The following is a 22831-nucleotide window of genomic DNA, read 5'->3' as shown; positions in this document are numbered from 1 at the left end:
GGGATAGAAGATTTGGGGGGGGAGGGGGGGATAGAAGATTTGGGGGGGGGGAGGGGGGGATAGAAGATTTGGGGGGGGGGAGGGGGGGATAGAAGATTTGGGGGGGGGGAGGGGGGGATAGAAGATTTGGGGGGGGGAGGGGGGGGATAGAAGATTTGGGGGGGGGAGGGGGGGGATAGAAGATTTGGGGGGGGGAGGGGGGGATAGAAGATTTGGGGGGGGGAGGGGGGGATAGAAGATTTGGGGGGGGGAGGGGGGGATAGAAGATTTGGGGGGGGGAGGGGGGGATAGAAGATTTGGGGGGGGGAGGGGGGGATAGAAGATTTGGGGGGGGGAGGGGGGGATAGAAGATATGGGGGGGGGAGGGGGGGATAGAAGATATGGGGGGGGGAGGGGGGGATAGAAGATATGGGGGGGGGAGGGGGGGATAGAAGATATGGGGGGGGAGGGGGGGATAGAAGATATGGGGGGGGGAGGGGGGGATAGAAGATATGGGGGGGGGAGGGGGGGAGGGGGGATAGAAGATATGGGGGGGGGAGGGGGGGAGGGGGGATAGAAGATATGGGGGGGGGAGGGGGGGAGGGGGGATAGAAGATATGGGGGGGGAGGGGGGGAGGGGGGATAGAAGATATGGGGGGGATAGAAGATATGGGGGGGAGGGGGGGATAGAAGATATGGGGGGATAGAAGATATGGCGGGGAGGGGGGGATAGAAGATATGGGGGGGAGGGGGGATAGAAGATATGGGGGGGAGGGGGGGAGGGGGGATAGAAGTTATGGGGGGGATAGAAGATATGGGGGGGAGGGGGGGATAGAAGATATGGGGGGGGAGGGGGGATAGAAGATATGGGGGGGGAGGGGGGATAGAAGATATGGGGGAGGGAGGGGGGATAGAAGATATGGGGGGGATAGAAGATATGGGGGGGGAGGGGGGGATAGAAGATATGGGGGGGAATAGAAGATATGGGGGGGAGAGGGGGGGATAGAAGATATGGGGGGGGATAGAAGATATGGGGGGGAGGGGGGGATAGAAGATATGGGGGGGGAGGGGGGGATAGAAGATATGGGGGGGGATAGAAGATATGGGGGGGGAGGGGGGGATAGAAGATATGGGGGGGAGGGGGGGATAGAAGATATGGGGGGGGATGGGAAGGGGTGGGGGAAGAGAGGATAAGGAGGGGGGAGAGAGGATGGGAAGGGGGGGATAGAAGATGGGAAGGCGGGGGGGAGTGGATGGGAAGGAGGGGGGGAGTGGATGGGAAGGGGGGGAGAGGATGGGAAGGAGGTGGGGAGGAGCGGATGGGAAGGAGTGGGGGGGGAGCGGATGGGAAGGAGGTGGGGAGGAGCGGATGGGAAGGAGGTGGGGAGGAGCGGATGGGAAGGAGTGGGGGAGCAGCGGATGGGAAGGGGGGAGGAGACGATGGGAAGGAGGGGGGGAGAGGGTGGGAAGTGGGGGAGAGGATGGGATAGGAAGAGAATGGAAGGGGGAGAGAGGGAATGGGAAGGGGGGAAGAACGGGGGAGAATGTGGGGGTGAAGAACAGGGGGAATGTGGGAGGGAATGTGGGGGGTGAGAATGGGGAGGGGGAATGTCAGGGGGAGAATGGGGAGGGGGTATGGGAGGGAAGGAGGGGGAGAATGGGGTGGGGGGTGTAGTGAGGAAGGGTGCAATGGAGAGGCGGAGTGGGGTAATGTGGAGGAGGGAAGGGGAAATGTAGAGGGGGAAATGTAGAGGCGTGTATGTGGATGGGGAGAGGGGAATGTGAACTGGGGAATGGGAGGGGGTAAATGCTGAGGGGGAAGGGAGAAATAGGAGTGGGTAATATGGAGGGGATGAGGTGGAAAGGAGGGAAGAAAATATAGAGGGGAGGAGAAGTATACAGTGGGGAGTGGAAAGGAATGTAGAGGGGGGATGGTGGGAGGGGGTTCATTGAATGGGGAAAGATGAATACAGAGGGGGGGGGGAGGAAAAATTGACGGAGATAAGATATAAAGAGGGATAATGTGGGAAAGGAGGAAGGGCGATAGTGTGGAGAGGGATGGGTGATAGTGGAGGAGGGGAAGGTAAGGGTGACAAACAGTCTCGTATTTTATGGGATTGCCCGAGTTTTTAACACTTGTCCTGCAGCCCATAAATAATCTCCCTGGGACTCCATTTGTCCTTTATTTCTCTTTGTGCCTCACAGTTTGTTGCTGTTGGCAAGCTGAAATGTCCTGGTCTTCAGGGGGGGCAATATGGGAATTTCCTCCTGCCGCTGCCTTGAGCTAGTCATTGCTGGGGTGCAGGAACACTGTGCCGAGCACTCCCACCTTGGGGAGAAGGAGTTGGGACAGCTCAAGTTGAGTTGCACGAGGAGAGTATGAGCGCTGGCGGCGCGAGCAGGCTGCACTCAAGAGGAGTCAGAAAGGGGAGCAAGCTCGTGCTGAGGAACCGACTCTGATGACCTAGGGGTCTCCTAACGAACTTAAAGTATCTATTTGCACAGTTTTTGTAATCAGCCATTTTGGGCACATTGAGTTGACTGTCTGGCCCAGATCTCAAATAAGTGGAGGAAGATTCTGCAGATGCTGCTTTCGTCCTACAAGGTGTTGAGCACCTTACATATTTTGGAACATTGTGGCCTACTACTGCTCTCTCAGCCATTGGTGATAAGTCAGGTGTAAGGTACCCAAATCCACAATCAGCCTTCGGGGGCCCTGTGCAGAAATTGCTAGCTTTGAAAATGGCCTCTCCTTCATGATCTCCTGATTTTCAGTCTTCCTCTGGGCCTTCCGCCCTGCCCAAAAAAATTCCTAAAAACCGTGCGTCTTTAAGGAGGAACGGCTTCAGGATCGGGGCTATAACTGCTGGCTGCAATCCTGGAAACGCTGGAAGTAACCAAGAAGCATACTGCACTACCTGTTCCATAAGTTTCTCAATAAATCATGTTGGGCGGAGCGATGTGAGACAGCACACTGTGGGACAACAAGCACAAGGCAAAAGTTTCTTCGGAGGCAGACGCGACAACTGTATGCCGTGCAGTGAAACATGGTGATGCAGCATACAATGGGCTGTTTCGTGAGACTGGGAGCCCAGCTGTACTCTGATTCCTCCCTTGCGAAAAATGTATCAAATGGATGGACAAAGGCAGAGCAAATTGTCACAGAAGTTCTTAACACATTGGGCGTATCAGAACCGAGGTTCTGAGTCATATCACTATGCACATCTCTTATTTTTTTCTGGTTGCGACAGTTACCTCTAATAAAGGAAATAGGATGTACCCAATTTGTACTACATTGCTAAAGATGGATGTGTGTCCAAACTGGTAGACTTTTCCGAACATCCATTTGAATCTGCTGAGGCTATTGCAGATCAGGAAATAGCTCTGGAAAAGGAAGGGTAGGATTTACACAAAATGTCATCTTTCCCAGCTGATAAAACCAATGTCAATTTTGGGATTCATCACTCTACATATGCACTACTTTCTGGAGAGAACCCAAAGATTTTCAAAGCTGGTTGCATGGCTCACGTTATTAACAGTGCATTCAGATCAGGCCTGTGTGAGTTAGATGTTGACCTAGATGCTGTGGTGGGGACAATATCTGGTCAATTCTCTGTGTCAGTAGTGTGAAATGAAAACCTCAAAGAGTTTGTTGACTTGGAGTGGTTTGAGCTTATCAGGTATGTAGTTCAACGCTGGTTATCATTAGAAAAAGCTGTGGATTGTTTTTTGAAATTGTGGCCTGCTTTGTTCTCATACTTCAGGACGGATTGCTCAAAACATTCCTATGATAGGTGAAGAGCAGCAGGAAGGCGATAATGTGTGCCAGTACAAATGTTGCCATCTAACAAATGTCCTGTGCCAACTTGTTTTTCGTGTTTGATGAAGCCAACATAAACCAGTCCATCTTTCAGCACTTGCATAGTAAGCTCTGCAGAAGATCAACAGATCATTTCTTTGGCTACCAAACATGTTATGCACTGGCTTAGCTTCCTGAACACCAAAGGGAAGAAATAACAAGCAACCTCATCATGCAACAAGCTCATATCTTGAAAAGCCATTTGACCTGACCACTAGGTCGCTTCGATGTCTGAGCTTGAGTGGTGAAGATCTCACATTTGCCTCCCTTGTTGAGTGTGTGGGAGTATAGGAAGTTTCCGGTTTCAAGACACACTGTCAGCTGGTGGCCTATGTGATGAATATTTTATTCTCATATACCTGTGAAAGGATGTTGATCAGGAGAAATCCGTTCCAGAGAAATGGAATCTGATATTTAGAACATGCACAGATTCGAGAAACCTGTAGAGACTGGTGTCATTTGCCTTAAGCATACCCCAATCAATCAAGTTAAAAGAGTGTTCTCATTGATGGGGTAGAGATGGGATGGTTGTAGCAATAGGCGCAGCGTTCCCCTCGTAAAGGCTGAACTGCAATTAAATGTAATTACCTAATGTCATGTGGTGAATTTTTAGCCTTTAACCAAATCCAAAAGGACACAGTAAAGGAACATTTACTGCAAAATTTCACATTGACAACAAGCTTTTATTGGGATCAGCTTTGGCATGAATTGTAAGAATCATACAAAATGCTGTATCAACACACATTATGTATACATTATTACGATCAGTCCACAGGCAAGGTACCCCAATTTGTTAACTTCCCGAATGGCACCCCAGTTTTGTTATGCTCCCGTATGAGGAGGAATGAGCTGGCTCCCCTACTTTATTCAACCGCCTTGGATGGTCGTAGCAAGATTAATTTAAAAAGGATCTTTTTCCCAGTTTAAATGTAATCTTAGTGCTCTCTAACTCTGGGCGCATTCACACTCTCTGCAGCAGCTTCAGTGAAGACATGGTTCTCAAAGGCAGAAAGCGTGCTGTGTCGAAATTCAGTGGCACCTCACTGGAGTGCCTGTTGAACGCAGTCGAGGCCCACTGCAAAGTCCTCTACTCCCGCTCTGGCTGCAGGCCTTCCACCATGGTGACCAATCCGGCTTGGGATGCGTTGGTCAGTGCAAACGCCCTGCAGAAGAGGTCAGCCACCCAGTGCAGGAAGAGGATGAACGATCATATTTGTTCTGCCATGATAAGTCAACCATCTCATCACTCTCAACTCTCACACTCTCAAGCCCATCACACATTCACAAGCTTCTCGTTACCACTTCAAGAGACATCACCACTCACTCACACACCTTCACATCTCCATGTGGCCTCATCACCTCTGGATTTTGTGTCCTAATTCTGTCCAGGGCTCTGCTCGCCACCCACACGTGCCAGGCATCCTCATCATCTTCCCTTGCATGCGTCTTGCTCGCACTCTCCCCATCTGTCTTCGTGCAAGACAAACTGGCTCACAATAAGAAGGAGAGGGTGGAGTTACTGAGATCGAGTTTCTCTCGGACGTCGAGAGCAGAACCATAGAGCTGGCCGAAGAGGGCATAGACCGCCTCTGCACTGATGGTGAGGTTGGCAGTACACACCCAAGTGAGGGTCCTGCACTGCAACTTACATCTAGACAGTCATACTGTGAGTGATTTCTCCTGTTTCAGAGTCACCTGCCATGTAGTAATTATCTCTGCTCCTTTCATGGGCACCTCTGAGAAGCTGCCAAGGGCATCTACGAGCCAGCCCCTCAACTCCAGCCCCGGAAGAGGATCCTGAGGGCAGCACCTTCGATATTCCGTCACTGCCTCACCCGAATCCTCCTCCAGCTCAGACACACACCTCGGTGGGCCCTAGTTCTATAGGAGCCTTGGGGTCCCTACCTGGTGAGCACAGTGCACCATCTGCAGGCAGAGGCAGGGACATCAGAGGCTGCCAGCGCTTGGAGGACTGCTGGAGGCCGCGATTCAGCTGAGTCCGAGTCAGATGATGAGCCTCCATACTTGGACCTAAATCAGTGGCTGGAGCTGCAAAGACAAGCACGGGAACATCAGGAAGGGATGTTAGCTGCACTCTTCAGATTGCAGCGCACGATGGAGGAATCAATCTGCCTTCAGTCTGAGGTGAAAGTGCCGGCATGCCAACACACTTGAGGTCAACACTGGAAGGTTGGCAGCTGCTGTGGAGACCTTGGTCCAGGACATTGGTCTTGCATTGCTGCAGGAGCTGCACTCCCATCGCAGTAGCAATTAGTGGCAACCATCAGTTTCAATGCAAGAGGGCTGCAGGGCACCTCAATCTCACTCCAGCCGCCCCTTCTCCTCAAGGAGTCAGCCAGGGGCCCTTGGCCACCCGTAGGTAGGAGGACCAGCATCTCGACACCCCGAGACCATGCACACAGGTGACTCCTGGAGAGCCTGGCCGATCCAAACCCCCCTCTTCCCCTGACTGTGTCAGCTCCAGCTCCACAGGCTGAGGAGGGTGCACCTGCCCCACAGCAGGACACCCAAAGCAGGCTGGGGCCCTCCAGGTCTCGGACTTCCATGGGGCGCCCGCCATGGTTATCGGACATTAGGACGTAGCAGTCAGCAGGCTGCCTCAACCCTGCAGCGGAAGTTGGGGGAGCACCAAGACATATCGGCAGGGGAAGGAAAGTGAAGAAGTTTACTTGCACGACATTGGCATGTATGTTAATCGTGTGTATAATGTTCACAAATGTAAATAGACTCTCAACCATTTCATATCTCCTCTTGTCTGTAGCTCCTTCCTATAATGAGCTGTGTTACTGTCAATCGTGTGTGATACCCTGCACCCACTTATGGCAATCGTCTCTATCCTGCGCTTCTCTCCTGTGCAGTGCTACCATCTCACAGTGGGTGCCCCATTTCAACATAATGCCTGCACCTTCGTGCTAAATGTGCTTGTGGAATGAAGCTCGTTTCCATGCCTCATAAGGTCCCATCATGTGCATTCTTGGCTCTAAATGACTAAGGCAGAGATGTGCTCCTATCTCGTCTGCATTCCGGACACTGAAGGTGTGTTTGTGGAGGGATGTGCTCACGTATGGAGAAGGCTCATGTAACGTCCAACCCCATCTGCCCACCGTGTCTTGGCATGGTTTTGATGATATGAGCCAATACTCAGAGCTTATGAGCACTGCCCTCAACCCTCAGGGGGTTCTCAAGCTTGTCCAGTCACCCCATAGTTCTGCAGTTCTGGTGAAATTGAAGCCTGCAAATGAAGGGTTAGAACTAGGGGAACAATCCTTGCCACCTTTGAGGGATTAGTGTTGCATGAAAGGGCATTATTGCTTCACTTTACGGACTCCCTGCATGTCAATTGAACGGCTGCTACCCTGTCTCAGTTGTGCCTCTCCTCATTTTGGAGCTATCAATTCAGTCGGATGGCCCTTTCGTTCACATCTCAGCAGCGGGAAACGCGACCCACCATTGACAGCTGAAGCGAGTAATAGCTTCCTTGTTTATACGTCATCATAAAACCAGTTTTGGGTCTTCTCGCGAGATTTCGCTCTTGCGTCCACCATGACGCCTGCCACAATCAGGAGCAGAAAACCCCGGCCAGGGTCATTGATGATTTTTAAAGCTGAATTAGACAGTTTCTTGACAGACAAAGGAGTCAAAAGGTACAGGTGGTCGGAAGGAAAAGTGAAGTTAAGGCCACGATTAGATCAGCCATGATCTTATTAATGGGGGAATAGGCTCGAGGGGCCAAATGGCTTACTGTTCCTAATGTGTGTGTTCATATGTTCCTTTTGAAATCACAGGCAGAGTGTTCCAGGTTGTTACCACTTGCTGCATAAGAAAGTTCTTCCTCACATCCCCCCCTTCATCTTGTCTTGATGCATATGTTTTGCTTATTGAATCTTTAACAACATGTAAAAGGCTAACAGTCAAGGTCAGGTGTAGTATTTGATAAAGTATGCAGAGCAGACAATTTGGCTGTTAGAGCTCCTGTTGTGGGAGTGTAAGACTTGAATTATGGATGCTGAGACCCAATCATAGGTATCTTTCCTATCGTTGAACACTGATTCTTCATTTTGAATACTAATAAACAGATGCTATTTGTATTAGGCAGGACGACTGTTGCCTGAGCTCAATATACCTTGTTTTTAAATTCTTTTTGTTGTATATTGTCAAAGCTTTATTATTTGAAGACCTCAGCTCTCCACGTTTTGTAATAAAAGAATGAATTCTTCAATTGTGTGCTGTTAGTTTGTTCTGCATGCGAAGCATTTTTTCCTTCACAATGGCCTTTACAAATCTGGCGTCTTTTTTAAAAAAAAAAGTTACAGGTGCCTCTTTTGAAAGGAAGAAACAAACAGAGGCACTGCGCAGTTAGAATTTGTAATGTATGAAATATTTGCATCGTTATAACAATTGTGTTGAAACTTAGAACAGACAGGCCAACTTCCCAATCTGAATTTGCAAAGGTTGCAATGGATGTGGCCCCCCCAAACCACTTAAGGAAATATACTGCCCTTTGGCAGAACTGAGACCCACCCGCCCCCTCCTCCCGGCTGGAGAGCTCACCAGATTCATCTTGGACCATTTAGCTGTTCTCAGCCTAGCATCATTGCTGTAGGCTGGCCTCTCCATGCATCAAGCTTGAGAGGAAAACTCCATCATGGCTGGAGTTAGACCTTGAACAGGGACTGGATTGGGCCTGGCGACTGTCAGCTTGTGGCTCGACTCATACCTGAACGTTGCCTTGGGCAAGATGCGAGAGGGCTGTCGGCCTCCATGAAACTGCTGGAGCAATATTCACCTCTTCAGGAAAACAAACGCCCATGGGTGAAGAAGGGAAGTATATGTTTTTTTAAAAGGTGGACAATGTACTGTATGAATATCAGTACCATTGTTTATCACCAGGGGGTGGTATTGGCATTTGAAATAAAAGACCTTGAAAATGCACAAGGTCTGTCAATGTAGCTCAGCATCTTGGATGTAGAGTTTGCTAATAGATTGTGTCGTAGTCTCTGAGATAAATTATCTATCTGATCATTTTCTAAGATAATGCTGAAAAAATATTTGTAAAATATATATTGAGAAATTGTACAATGTTTGATTTTATTTCTTGTCCAGCCAGAATTTAGGCTTTCTTATTCAAAAGTTTGAAAGTGTTTAGCCCCCACCCCTCCCCTCCCCCCTCATGAAGTAAGAATTGTCAGATCCTCCTTAGCCACTGTAAACTCCTTCTAATATGTCCTTTATCAAGTTAAGAGATGTCAGTATTGCAGACCGGTTTGCTTCCCCACTATCCTTGCCCTTGTGGCTCAAGCAGGAATATCGAATGACAGGGTGTCACTGAGATGTAGTTAATTTTGTTGTTTGTTTGATTTACAGGCGAAAGAAGCTTTGGAGAACGGTGAGGTGCCTGTTGGATGCCTGATGGTTTACCAGAATGAGATTTTGGGACAGGGGAGGAACGAAGTGAATGAAACTAAGAATGTAAGTTAATGACTGAGGGATTATGTGGCAGAACGGACTGGGGGCCATTGTAAGTTTTGGAGGGGTATCGAATTAACTTATTGAGCGCCACCCTGGATCTTCCTTTTCATCAAAGTCAGTGGGTGGATAGTGGGCTTATCGGTTTGATTTTGCCCATTATGCACATCTTCCAAAGTCAAAATTGCTGCCAAATTCCAGAACGTTTTTTTTATTTGCTGCTGCTGTAAAGCCTAGGTGGCAAGACCAGGCCAATATCTGTACAGCATCACCAAGGCTTGTGGAGGCTAGGTAAGGAATAGTGAGCAGCTGATGCCAAGCTCAGGTTTCCAGAGTCTTGAAATTGTACAATGAAGAAACATTGAAAGTGTTTTGCAGTTTTGAAATGCTCCAACAGGAGCTGGTTTATCAATCTTTGTGGCCTTCCTCCTTAGCATCTTGATTCGACCTCCACCAGTCCCAGCCTATCTCCAGCATCTCGTCTTTGCTTGTGCAGGCACTTCTAGAGGATTATCCATCCTCTCTCCAGGGGTTTGAAACTCAGCTCTGGCTGGAATAGGAAACCATCTGGCTCAATCTCAGGAAACAATCAAGCTGGGGGATAGAGTCAATGGCAAGCAATCACTGTCTTAGTGAAAAGAATGGCTTTGGGCTTCCTGATAGTCCGTTGAAGGTAACTCTGGTAATGAATATCAGATAGTTTGATATGACAGAAATATTTGCGGGCCTTGGGAAGAGAAGAGAGAGCTGAGTGTCACCTGCATACGTTTAAAGGTGATCCCACATCTATTGATGGCATTAAAAAACAGCATGCTAGTCTGGAAAGCCATCTTTGTTTCACCCTTAGAATCCACAGACTTTGGAATCCCAAGCCTGGCATCAGCTGAATGCTATTTGTCGACCAGCCTTGTCTCTACAAACCTCAAGGACATGTTATTGGCTGGCCTTGTTAATAAAGAGTAAACAAGGTCTTATCCTAATTCTCATACTTTCTGGGACTTCAAAACTGCAGAAGGCTTTAATCTTTCCTTCATCTCTCACCAAAACTGCGTACCTCCAGCTGTGCATCATGGCTCATCTCATTGTTCTGCCACTACTGCAGGCAGAAAACCTTATCTGCACTTTGGTCACCTCTAGACTTAGTTTTTCCAACACCCCATTCTTGAGGTCCCAGTGACCACCCTGCACAAACTATACTCTTGTCTAAAGCTTCACCACTCGCCCTTGTGTTATGAGGCCCTGTCCTCTCTCTCTGTCCTTCTGTGCATCCTTCACTCCACTGTTAACAGCAGGACCTTGATCTACCTCAGCCCTACTATTTCCCTAGCCTGAGTTACTGCCTGCAGGGTGGTGGGTGCAGGGGAAGTAAAGTGCAAAGACCCATGCAGCAACAATCAGCATACTCCTGGAATCCATTTGTGCATTAAGCAAAAATGGGAGGGCCATTCTGTGTCACATTTAAGATGCGGCATCACTTCCAAAATATTACTGATAGCATCAACAAACTCAAACTGGAGTTGGAGGGGTTTTAAATAATGGAGAATGGCTATGTTTGAACTAGATTGATCAAAGTTTCCTTTACTGGTTCCGTACCCTCCTGGATTCCAGGCTCAGCCACTTACATTCTGGGATTTCTCTCTGTTTATACAGGCTACCCGTCATGCAGAGATGGTCGCCATTGACCAAGTCCTGGAGTGGTGTGGCCAAAAGGGCAGAGATCGAGCGGAAGTGTTTGAACACACGGTGCTGTATGTCACCGTGGAACCGTGCATTATGTGTGCTGCCGCCCTGCGGCTGCTGAGTATCCTTTAGCGGTTGCATCACAGAACAACGAGAGGCAGAACTCTGGGCTGACGCAACTTTCTGTTTAAAGTAGGGATTATTATTTAAATTCATCACCCGCCCACCCTTCCACACTGGCAAAGGTGAGCATGGTTTCTGAAAATTGCGCAAGCTGGTAGCTATTACTGTTCTGGTGAATGTTAGTAGTTTAGAAGCAAGCTTTCACTGAAATTCGCAGACCGGGGAAAAAGATCCTTATTCTCAAAGTTCTTATCCTCGTGTTTAAATCACTCCTCCAGCTCTACAACTCTCCAAGATATCAGCACACCTTCAATTCTGGCCTTTTGCGCAGCACTAATTTTGATAACTCTGCCATTGATGGCCATGTCTTCAGCTGCCAAGATTTTAAATTTTGGAAGCTCATCCCTGAACCTTTCTGCCTCTCTTTCCCCTAAGACACTCCTTAAAACCTACCTTATGCCCTCATACTTCCAGACATGGCTGGGTGTCAAACTTTGTTTGATAACACTCCAGTGAAACACCTGGAGAGGTTTTACTACTTTAAATGTATTATAGAAATGCAAGTTGTTATAGGTAAGCTGTTTTTAAAAGCCTAATTTCATGACCAGTGTAATTATTTACGTACAAAAATGATCAAGCAGTTGTTCAGTCCCTTAGCCCAGTTGAATTACAAAAGCCACATAAGAGCCTTCACATCTACCCCTTCAGTGCCTGGCTTTAGTGGGTGGAGGGGGTGTTTACTTTGCAATAGGCTTGATTAGTTTTTGCCTATATATATTTTTGGCAGACTCAGGGAGGATCACTGCTTTGATAACTTCCTGGAGCCACAGTGAGCGATGAGCGATTTACAACAAAAAAAAAGACTTAATTGTAGATTTTTGCCCAATAATATATTTTATTTATATGTATAAAATATATGTACATAAATAAATACCAATTTTTGTCCAGAAAAACCTTGCAGTACATGAGACTTCATTATGGGGTTGTTAATTATCCTAACGCAGTGTCACTTTCCGGTGCTATTTAGATGTGAATGGGTTACTTATAGAGATAAATTACAGTATAATGTTGGCACTCAGTTGAACTGCACATCACGGCAACCACTTGGGAGAGTGATTAAGTGGGACGCAACGCTCCTCATCCGTAACTATGTCGAGCAGTAATTATACATGTTGCTGTGCAGCCAGCGCACCCTCCTGTCACTGGAGCAAATGGATGGAGCCACAGCTGTTGAGGATAGCATTATAAATAAAATAGGGACAATCACACCGAGGGTGCTGCGTCAGAATCATGGTCTCTGGCTTAGTTGCTTCATAATTCTTCTGTTGGTAAAATTTTATTGGTTTTTCATCCTCCAAGCTGAATGACCATCAGAGCACCTCGAAACCACATCAGACAGTGATCGAATCTCTTTTATTTCTTGCCTTATGGGGGTAGTTGATGGGGGCACATTAAGCAGGGCAACAGCAAAACTCCCTGCTCCTTTGAACATACAAGCCTGGCCATAACACCTCCATAGGACAGTGCCATTTTCACCCTGCCACAAACAGTGCAGCACCTTTGCAGTACTGCAGTGTCCTGGTGCAGACTTGAACCTGTGACTCCTGGCCCAGAGGTATGTGGACATTTATAACCCTCAACTACACGGTCACCATTCCTACTTCCTGAGTACTCATTGCATTGAAATCAAGAGTTATCATACTTTGTCCCAACTCTAGCTCATTTTTTTCCAGGACCACGATTCTGTGAAAACTCTTGCACCTTTAATTATTCATTCCTCCCACTATCTTCAAATCCAAGCTGTTATTGAACCACAAACTCCACCGTAGTAGCAGGTAAATTTAAATTCAGCTAATTAAATAAATCTGGAATAAGATGCTAGTCTCAGCGATGGCGACCACAAAACTGCTGGCTTGTTGTTTAAAAACCTATCTGGTTCACTAATACTCCATAGGGAAGGGAACCTGCCATCCTTACCTGGTCTGAATTTGCAGAGTGAAGGGAGGAAAAAGCAGGGGGAGTGGGGAAGGAATTGAATAACTCTACCAAAGAGCCAGCACAGGTGCAATGGATTGAATGGCCTCCTCGATTGTTGCATCATTCTGTAACTCTCGTTTAAGAGCTGGTCAGTGTCTCCTCCCACCGGTCAGGATAAGGAAGAAAATGCAAGAAGGGGGCAAGAGAAGTCTGGTGATTTGGGGAGGAGAGGAGACAGGGACACCATCTCAAGTTCTTTTTTTCTCCCTTCTCAACTAAATTTTGTTTCTCATGGAAGAAAAACTTCTCTTTCTGCTTAACCTTGTCACAGACATCCCACTGGTTGTATTCGGCTGTCAGAATGAGCGATTTGGAGGCTGCGGTTCAGTGCTGAACATTCCCACAGATGACTTACAGCACTCTGGAGCACCCTTCCAGGTAACTCCTTTCCAGAAACCCAGGAAGACCAATTTTTAAATGTCATCTTATTATTCCAAGTTTGACCAGAGGCATTTTTGTCCTGATGTGTGGCAAGCTCGTGTCTAGATGTGTCTGTGATATCTGAGAAGCTTTCAATCGATGCTTTGCAGAACCACTTGCAAGCACAAAGGAAACTTGACCACTTGCAGAGACAGGGACTTCAGTGGGTGTTAATAGTGTTAAGACTGAGGCAAATACAGAAGCGTTACTTAGGGACATGCAAACCCACAACTTCAACATCCGTCTGGCCAGTGAGCTGAATTTAAATCATGCTTTCGTGGAGCTATAAGGGTTAAATTATGAGGGCAGGTTGCATAGATTTAGCTTACATTACCTGTGTATAGAAGATTAAGGGTTGATCTGATCGAGATGTTTAAGATGATTCAAAGGATTTGATGGGGTAGATATAGAGAAACTGTTTCCTGTAATAGGGGAAGGCCAGAATAAAGGGCCAAAACCTTCAAACTAGGGACAGGCCATTCAAGGGTACAAAAAGGGGATTGGAAATTTGGAACTCTCCCCAAAAAGCTGTTGAGCTTAGGGATCAATTGAAAGCTTCAAAACTGAAGTTGATAGAGTTTTGCATGTCAAGGGCTTTAAGGGTTATGGAACTAAGGTTAGTGAGTGGAGTTAAGATAAAGATCAGCCATAACCTAGTTGAGTGATGGAGCAGACTCAAGGGGTTGAATGGCCTCACCCTGTTCCTGTGTTCCTATAATTCATTGTGCACAGGCAGATGTTACTGTAAATGTAACTGACTGCTTAGCCCCCTTTCAATGGAGCTGTACATTTTACATGGTTTGCACTTTTAAGATAATAATGTGTAGCCCCGATACTCAGTGACATAGGAAGGACCGACTGAATTTCATAGAATCCTTCTCAAATCTAACTGAAATGTTTCAATGAAGTTTAATGTGCACCATCACCTTTAGGAGCTCCATGAGTGGTAAAGAAAAGCACCTATAATTTATCAGCAGCGAACCCTTCTCCAATTATCAAGCATTGCAGTGCTCATTGCCAGTCTGAGAGACAGTACTGGCGCGGGAAGCAGAACTGGGGTTGCAGGAAATCGGAAACAAAAGCAACAGGGACTGGAAATACACAGCAGGTGCATCAGCATCTGCATAGAGAATGGGCAGGTTAACATTTGGGGTATGGACCCTTTGTCAGAACAGGGAACAGGAAAGGTAAGGGAGCTTCAGGAATCAAGAGTGCTCTGCTGAATTCTCAGTGGCGATGCTGCAGCCAATCGGAGTCAGCTTGCCACCAGTCAGCATCCTTTGCTCCTGCAGTATAAATTGTTGTGATTGTTTGAAATTTGGGGCATTCTTGCGTTTCTCCTGATGAGTGCAAGATGAAAAGCTTCGGCAACACGGCTCTCTTTTCAGCAACATTCAAGATGAGTGAGTTCCTTACACAAGAGAAGAAGCCGACAGCTAACCCACAGGTGAGAGACCAGCATGAGGAATCCTGATTCACAAAGCAGGCAAATAAAGGGTTTAACGGACTTTGAAAAGAATGTTTAACAATGTTCTCTGGATATGTTGATACTGGAAAGGCTGTATTTATTGCCATGTGAAAAGATGGTAGTGGAAAGTCTCCTCAAACCCTGTAGTCTACATGCTGATAACAATCCTAATGATGGTGTTAGATTGGAAATTTCAGGATATTGGTCTGATGTTAATACCCCAAGTCAGAATGGTGTGAGGTTTGGATGGAAGCGGGGAGGTGGTGATGCCCCCCCTGACATTGCTGCTCTTGTCCCACTCAGGGATGGAGGCTGCAGGGGAAAGAGAGCAAAGAAACATTGCCAGGTGACAGTGATGCACCCCACATGTTATAGATACTGGTGCACATTGATGGGGGTGAATGGATACTGAGTCCAGTGGAAAGAGAATCAACCAAACAAACTGCCCTGTTGTAAATGCGAGAAAGCTGGACTTGTTTAAAAACGTGCCAGAGGAGATGAAGGCATCATCTCAGTCAGGCATTCACAATGCGCTAGAGAGAAGAAAAGAGTGAAGCATCTTGAAAATGGAGAAGAATGAAGAGGTGGGTTAGATAGGCAAACAGACAGAAGTGAGGAGACAGCTAGTGTCCAGAAAAAAGAAGCCTGAGGGATGACCTAATGGGTGGGGCTTCAAGGCTATGAAAGGATTAATAGGGGAGACATAGAAAAGATGTTTCTACTTGTTTGAGGGGAGGGTGAGGTAGGGGTGGAGCCTAAAACTAGAGGTCATCAATATAGAATGGTCATTTTGTGAAACCGGCTGCCACATGGTGAGTAGTATAGATGCATTTAAGGAGAAGTTAGATAAACATATAAGGGTGAAAGGCAGAGAATGATATGCTGATGTGGTGAAATGGTCGGGAGGAGGAGGCTTTTGTGGAGCATAAACAATGGTGTGAGCCAGTTGGGCTGAATGACCTGTTTCTGTGCTGTACATTCTATGTAAAAGGAGTGAGGGTAGAGTAAATCTCCTTGTTCCGCAAAATCACTTGACAGCAGACAGCGATAAGAACTGCACAAGGCGTGACCATTTTCTACTTGTATTTTCTTCTGCTCAGCCTCTCTGTTGTGCCGGACTCGAATCACCTCTCCCCATTGCTGAGGAGCAAAGATAAAGGAGAGTATCTCATTTCTGCACTTGGTCAGTGTTAGAAAAAGAAAGTTGCTTCCACAATGGAGACCTGGTATTTAACTCTCGGTGCCTCTGGGCTGCTTCAGTGACATCACTGACAGGGAAGAGCCATATATGCCAGAGTGGTTCAGCTCATATTATGATTGCCCTCTTCTCAGAGTCCCCAACTCTTGTTGAATATGTTCCTGGAGGTTTCATCACAAGAACATTCACCTCTAACTGCCCCACCCAGTTAAATAGCTTTTTGTTCCCCACTATCTATAAATAATTAATTGAAACAGAAAATTTAAGGCACAGAAGACCATTCAGCCCATCATGCCTTTGCTGGCTGTAAAAGAGCTATCCCGTGTAATGCCACGTTCCAGCTCTTGGTCCGTAGCTTTGTGGGTTATAAAATCTCAAGTGTATGTCCAAGTACCTTCTTAGTGCGATGAGGATTCCTGCCTCTACCACCCTTTAAGGCAATGAGTTCCAGACCCTCACCACCCTCTGAGTGAAGAAGTTGCTTAACTTCCCCATAATCCTCCTGAAAATCATCTTAATCCTATAACACCCGCGTGTCCCCCCACCGCCCCCCCCCACCGCCCGGGTTAATGCTAATAGAAGTAGGTCCTTCCTTTCCACTCCATCTCGGCTCCTCGTAATTTTTCCTCATCAATGAAATCTCCTCTCAGCCTCCTGTGTTCTGTCCAATCTTTTCTCACAGCAAAAATTCTCCATTCCATCCCAAACAAAATAATGCTTCAATGATATTTCTGGTGGGTTTGTTCGCAGCAGTGTCCAGGAGATTAACCTGTAACTCCTGGAAACTCCAGGGCAATCCTGGCGAGTTGGCAAGCCGCCACTTGAGCTGACAGAATCAACCATCCAAAGGAGAAAGACCTGAAATTGCATGTGTCCACCTGCAATAAAATCATAGAATGGTTACATCACAGAAGGAGACCATTCAGCCCATTAAGTCTGTGGCGGCTCTCTGCATTGAAAAAAAACTTCCATGTCATCTTTGGTTCTTTTACCCATCGCCTTACATCGATGTCCTGTGGTTCATGACCCTTCCACCAATGGGAACAGTTTCCCTCTATCTACTCTGTCCTGAACCCTCATGATTTTTAACACCTCAATCAAATTTTATCTCGAGCCTCTCTTTTCTATAGAGAACACCTAAGGCTGGTTAGGCCACAACTGGAGTGCTGCGTGCAGTTCTGGTCACCACATTATCGGAAGGATGTGATTGCACTGGAGAGGGTGCAGAGGAGACTTACCAGGATGCTGCCTGGGCTGGAGGGCCTGTGCTATGAGGAAAGATTGGATAGGCTGGGGTTGTTCTCCTTGGAGCAGTGAAGGTTGAGAGGGGACCTGATAGAGGCGTATAAGATTATGAGGGGCATAGATAGGGTGGATAGGAAGGCATTTTTCCATTAGTAGAGGGTCAATAACAAGGGGACAGAGATTTAAGGTAAGCAGTAGAAGGCTAAGAGGAGGGTTGAGGAGAAATGTTTTCACCCAGAGAGTGGTGGGAGCCTGGAACTCACTGAATGAAAGGGTGATTGAGTCAGAAATTCTTATAACATTTAAGAAACATTTAGATATTCATTTGCGTTGCCATAGCCTCCATGGCTATGGGCCAAGCACTGGAAAATGGGATTAGTGTAGTCAGACCTTTGCTGACCGGCTCAGACACGATGGGCCCAATGGCCTGCTTCTGTGCTATAAACATCTTTGAGTTTCCCCAATCTATTCCACATAACTGAAATCTCTCTTCTCTGGAACCATTCTGTTCATTGAACCCTCTGTAAAGCCTTCACATCCTACCAGAAGTGCAGTACCCAGAATTTGACATACTACTCCAGTTGAGACTGAAACAACAATTTTATAAAGAAAATGACTTTTTTAAAGTGGAAGAGCCAAAAAAGGGAAAATGCACAGAATAAAAATCAGTTTAGCGTCAGTGATTTGCTGAAGAGCAACTCTCCATGGACCGCAGATTGCCTGTTGTGGCTCTGTCACTAGATGGTTTCTCAATAGATGATCCACTGTTTCCTATACTTGTGTCTCATTGCCAGCCTTGTGGCCTTGGAAGTCCCCTCTCCCCCAGAGCTGGCTCCGTTCCAGGCTTGTCCTTGACTGTGCACTGATTTAATTAATCTTAGGTTGGCAACTTTGGCAGCCCCTGGGAAAGATCGTTTCCTGCGCTTCATTCTGCGGCAAGTGGAGCCAGAAATGATGCATCCAGTTCTTATGTATCCTTCATTTAAAGTAAATTTTTGAAACAACATGAAGTTTGTACATGTGCAAGTCAAGAATCTCTGAGCAATATATTTTTTAAAGCAACTAAAGATTGCATTGGCATTATTAGGTTACATGTAAAGATTTCCCATCTCCATACTTCTCCACTGTAGGTTAAAACCCCCCCTGGTCCCTTTGTGTTGTGGCATTGTCAATGTACTCGTGAAAATTTCCTTTGTTCAGTATTACTAGCAACATCACGCGTGTGGCTTTGCTAGGAACATGAAGCAGGGGAAATCTTCACACAATTTTTTTTTGACCGGTACTTTGTGTCCACCTTAGCTCATGCGATAGCACTCTCACCTTTGGGAACTTTTGTCATTGCCCCAACCCGGTAAGGGTCAAAACTGAAACAACATTGGCCAGTTCATGTGCTAACTGTATCTTTGGGGTATCTTAATTTATATTTAAGAAGTGAAAAGTTTAACAAAACTTCAAGCCATATCAGTCTATCTGACCAAACAGCTAACTTTTAGAAGAAATAGGATTAGGCTATGCAGCCCCTTGGGCCTGCTCTGTCATTCAGCAAGGTTATGGCTGATCTTCCGGTTCCCTTAGTGCCCAAAATTCTAGCAATCTCAGCCTTCAATACTCAAAGACTGAGTATCCACAACCCTCTGGGGTAGGGAATCCCCACGGTTCTCTGGAGTCTGGAGCCCACAGAGTGAGGGAATTTCCTCACATCTCAGTCGAGCCCCAGCTCCACGACGCAACAGTGCTTGCTGAGATTCCTCGTGCTGTACTGGAGCAACAATGGCAATTTGCAATTGTATAGCGCTTTTAATGTGGAAAAGCTCTCAAAGCACTCCACTGAGACAGAAGGAAAACCGTACTCTGAGGAAGCGGAGAGATTAGCACGGGTAACCAAATGCTTGGTCAATGACGTGGCATAAGGTGGGTATGAGAGGCAAGGAAGCTTAAGGAGAGAATTCTAGAGAGTGTCAGTTGTGAAGTGTAGGAGGAACAGGTATATGCTGAAAAGGCCAGATTCAGAGGGGCAGAAGAATTCTGGAGAGAATTGTATGGCTAGAGGAGGTTACCGCGGATGGTGAGCAAGTAGGACAGTGCGGGATCCAGTACAGAAAGCAGATCTTTGGATGAATTGAAGTTTCTGGAGGCTGGAGAAGGGGGTGGTCGGCCAGGAAGCAGCAGAGTAGTCAAGTCTGGTGGTGAAAAGTGCATGGTGGGCTAAATGGCCTGTTGGAAGCAAGAGATGTTTGTGCACTGGAGGAGATGGGGTGAGAAGCATAACCACTTTTAGCGTCCGAGACTGGAGGCAGTTCAGCTAGCTTATTTCAGATTCCGTAGATCTGTGGTATAACTCACAGTGAGTCCGAGGATTCGCTGTTTTATAACACTGCCTGTTATGGCATGTGGCAGAAAATATATATTCTGCTACTGAGCTTTGATGTTGGTCACAATTTTCTGTGAGAAAGTAAATTTGGAGAAAAATAAACTAGATTATTAGACTGCATGTTTGACAGCAAATACCTGAGTGAAATTGGCACAAAATATGCAATAACAAGGGAATGAATGAGGGACCTTTGCCCCACCTTAGTACATGCTTAAACTGTGGCTGTTCCATTTCACACATAGCCATGTGCTGTCTCTGATAGAGTGCCTACTTAATGTTGCATATGACCTTAGTGCTGACTTCTGGAGGACTAGCATTCCCCATGATGTTGGCTTATACCTACGATAAACTTAATTGAGATTGGCTTAAATGTACTGCAGTTGGAGTTTCAAAGGGCATTGCAACATACAGTGACACCACCATCAACGTAGTCAATGAGTTGTGCACAGAAAGCCGAGACCAGATGTGGTCTTCAGGTGCTGCCAGGGCAGGGTGTGAGTGGACCAGATTATGCAGATGTAATGTGTTCTCCATTTGAAAGTCATACGTTCTACCCTAGTATCATTTATTTTCATAGAATTACACAATGTTTTACTTCATTCAAGGGATGTGGGCTTCACTGGCTGGGCCTGCATTTGCCCATCTCTCGTTGCCCTCGAGAAGGTGGTGGTGAGCTGCCTTCTTGAACCATTGCAGTCCATGTGGTGTAGGTACGCTCACAGTGCTGTTAGGAAGGGAGTTCCAGGATTTTGACCCAGTGACAGTGAAGGAACGGCAATCTATTTCCAAGTCAGTATGGTAAGTGGCTTGGAGGGGAACTTCCAGGTGGTGGTGTTCCCATGTATCTGCTGCCTTTGTCCTTCTAGATGGTAGTGATCGTGGGTTTGGAAGGTGCTGTTGAAGGAGCCTTGGTGAGTTTCTGCAGAGCATCTTGTAAGCACAGAAACAGGCCATTCGCTCTAACTGGCTTATGCCGGTGTTTATGCTCCACATGCACCTCCTCCCGCCCCTTTTCATTTTACCCTATCAGCATAACCTTCTATTGCTTTCTGCTTCACATGTTTATCAAACATCCTTTTAAAGGTACCCATGCAATTTTCCTCAACTACTCCCTGTGGCAGTGAGTTCCACATTCTCATCACTCTGGGAAAAGAAATTGCTTCTTAATTTCCTATTGAGTTTATTCATGACTATCTTATATTTACAGCCCCTAGTTTTTACCTCCCTCCAGAAGTGGAAATGCTTTCTCTGTGTCATCCCTATCAAACCCCTTCATAATCTTTAAGCCCTCTGTCAGATCGCCCTTCAGTTTTCTTTTTTCCTAAAGAAAAAAAGCTTCATCCTGATCAATCTTTTCTGATAGTTAGAAGCTCTTAGTTCTGGTGTCCTCCTTATAATTTGGTATATATATATTTTTTTTTTTCTCCAGTGCTTTTTCATCATTTCATTCTTTTCATAATGTGGAGACCAGATCTGTGCACAGTGCTCCAAGCGTAGTTTAACCAAGGTTCTATACACATTGAACATAACTTCTCAGTTTTTAGATCTATCCCTCTAGAACCAATCCCTAATGCTTTGTTTATTTAAATTGCCTTATTAACCTGCATCGCTACTTTTAGTGATTTGTGTATCTATATCTCCAGATCCCTTTGCTCTTGTATCCTAGTTAGACTCTCTTACATTACTATTTATTGTTCAGCAGCATTGTGAAAACAAGAAATTGGTTGGTGTATACTAGTTTCTCTGCATCGCTGGCAGAGAAGCTTGAAGACACAAAACTAGGGTGCGACAGTGCCTGCACTGGCAGGAGGGTGTAATTACAGTATGAACTGTTTACATAGACAGTTTCTTTTTGAATTCAGACTTTTGGAATTGATAATGGGAAAATAGCACAAAAGTGCAGACAGAAAGCGAGGTTTTTAATATAGAGAAATATTCTTAAATATGTTCTCATTAGACTTGGCTTTCATTTTCAAAGTTATTCCAAAAATTAAGTTTAGATTTTAAACCTGATTATTGGTCTCGATTGAAATCACCATCTTGTAGACGTCCCTGATGCGGGGTGGGATGCTCAGGCAATGTATTTAAGTGCCTTAGCTCATTGTCTGATAGTAATGGAACATCTCTCACCGGTAGAGAGAGACCCATAATGTGTAACTGCTTCCGTATCCTCAACTACATCTGCGACATTGCCAAGTGAAGGATTTCATCTCCAGCTCCCATCACCTTTTCATCTTGTAAGACTTTAAAGGACAAATGTGTCAAGATGTACTTGAATTCACTGTGGGCCTGGAGTATTCCGTTATCAGAGAGAGTGCACAAGGACATTTATCCCATCTCTCTGGAGCAGATTCAGTTATGTAGCAGACTGTTGCATTAAACTCCCTCCACAGTATTTGCAGCAGCCCCATTTTGCCTTCGCACAATGCTTGTTGGCACTGAAGGAATTAACCTTCCTATTAACTCCCACTACCAAGGCTTAATTCCAGCCATCTCGGGGATAAAATCACAATGTTGGACTTGGCCTTTGAATCTCATTGGAGGCCTATGTCCAAATATTATTTGCTTGTGTGTGTATATATATATATATATATATATATATATATATAAATAAATGTGTGTGTGTGTGTACTTATACGAGTGTGTAATACCCAAAGTCAACAGATAGGGGTGACATTGCATTCCTGGAGCCAAGAATGTCACTTGTGCTGTTTTTATTGGTGTTTCTTTGGGGATAAATCGCTTCCTGCATTGCACTCTCTTGCCAGCAGCATGGAAAATCCTGTTTTCACGGATCATTTTCTGGCTGTTGATATTGCCAGAATGGGCCAGTCAGCCTGCATGCACCACCATTCACAATTGGCCAGAGATTCGATGTCAGATTCTGATTAAGTGACTGAAAGCCAACAAGAGTTAAGCCAATTAAAGTGACCTGGCAACTCCAAATCCCAGCGCCTAGATATG

The 22831-nt window shown here is 46.2% G+C and overlaps 1 protein-coding gene across 3 annotated transcripts in view; it reads left to right on the top strand.

The window, feature by feature from the left end:
* Positions 1 to 22831, top strand: part of adat2 (adenosine deaminase tRNA specific 2) — a 37432-nt gene that overhangs the window by 1214 nt on the left and 13387 nt on the right. For 2 of the 3 annotated variants that reach the window (XR_005946585.1, XM_041216886.1), the window contains exons 2-4: positions 9224 to 9328; positions 10976 to 11126; positions 13404 to 13543. Coding sequence is in view for 2 of the 3 variants with exons in the window: in XM_041216886.1 (XP_041072820.1) it covers positions 9224 to 9328; positions 10976 to 11126; positions 13404 to 13543 (396 nt within the window). In the remaining variant the exon portion in view is untranslated. The remainder of the gene's footprint in view (positions 1 to 9223; positions 9329 to 10975; positions 11127 to 13403; positions 13544 to 22831) is intronic. The other variant, XM_041216900.1, reaches the window with a different exon arrangement.

The sequence above is a fragment of the Carcharodon carcharias genome, chromosome 2, assembly GCF_017639515.1.
Source record: "Carcharodon carcharias isolate sCarCar2 chromosome 2, sCarCar2.pri, whole genome shotgun sequence".
In the NCBI taxonomy this organism is placed as follows: Eukaryota; Metazoa; Chordata; class Chondrichthyes; order Lamniformes; family Lamnidae; genus Carcharodon; species Carcharodon carcharias.
This window is presented reverse-complemented; position numbering and strand designations above follow the sequence as displayed.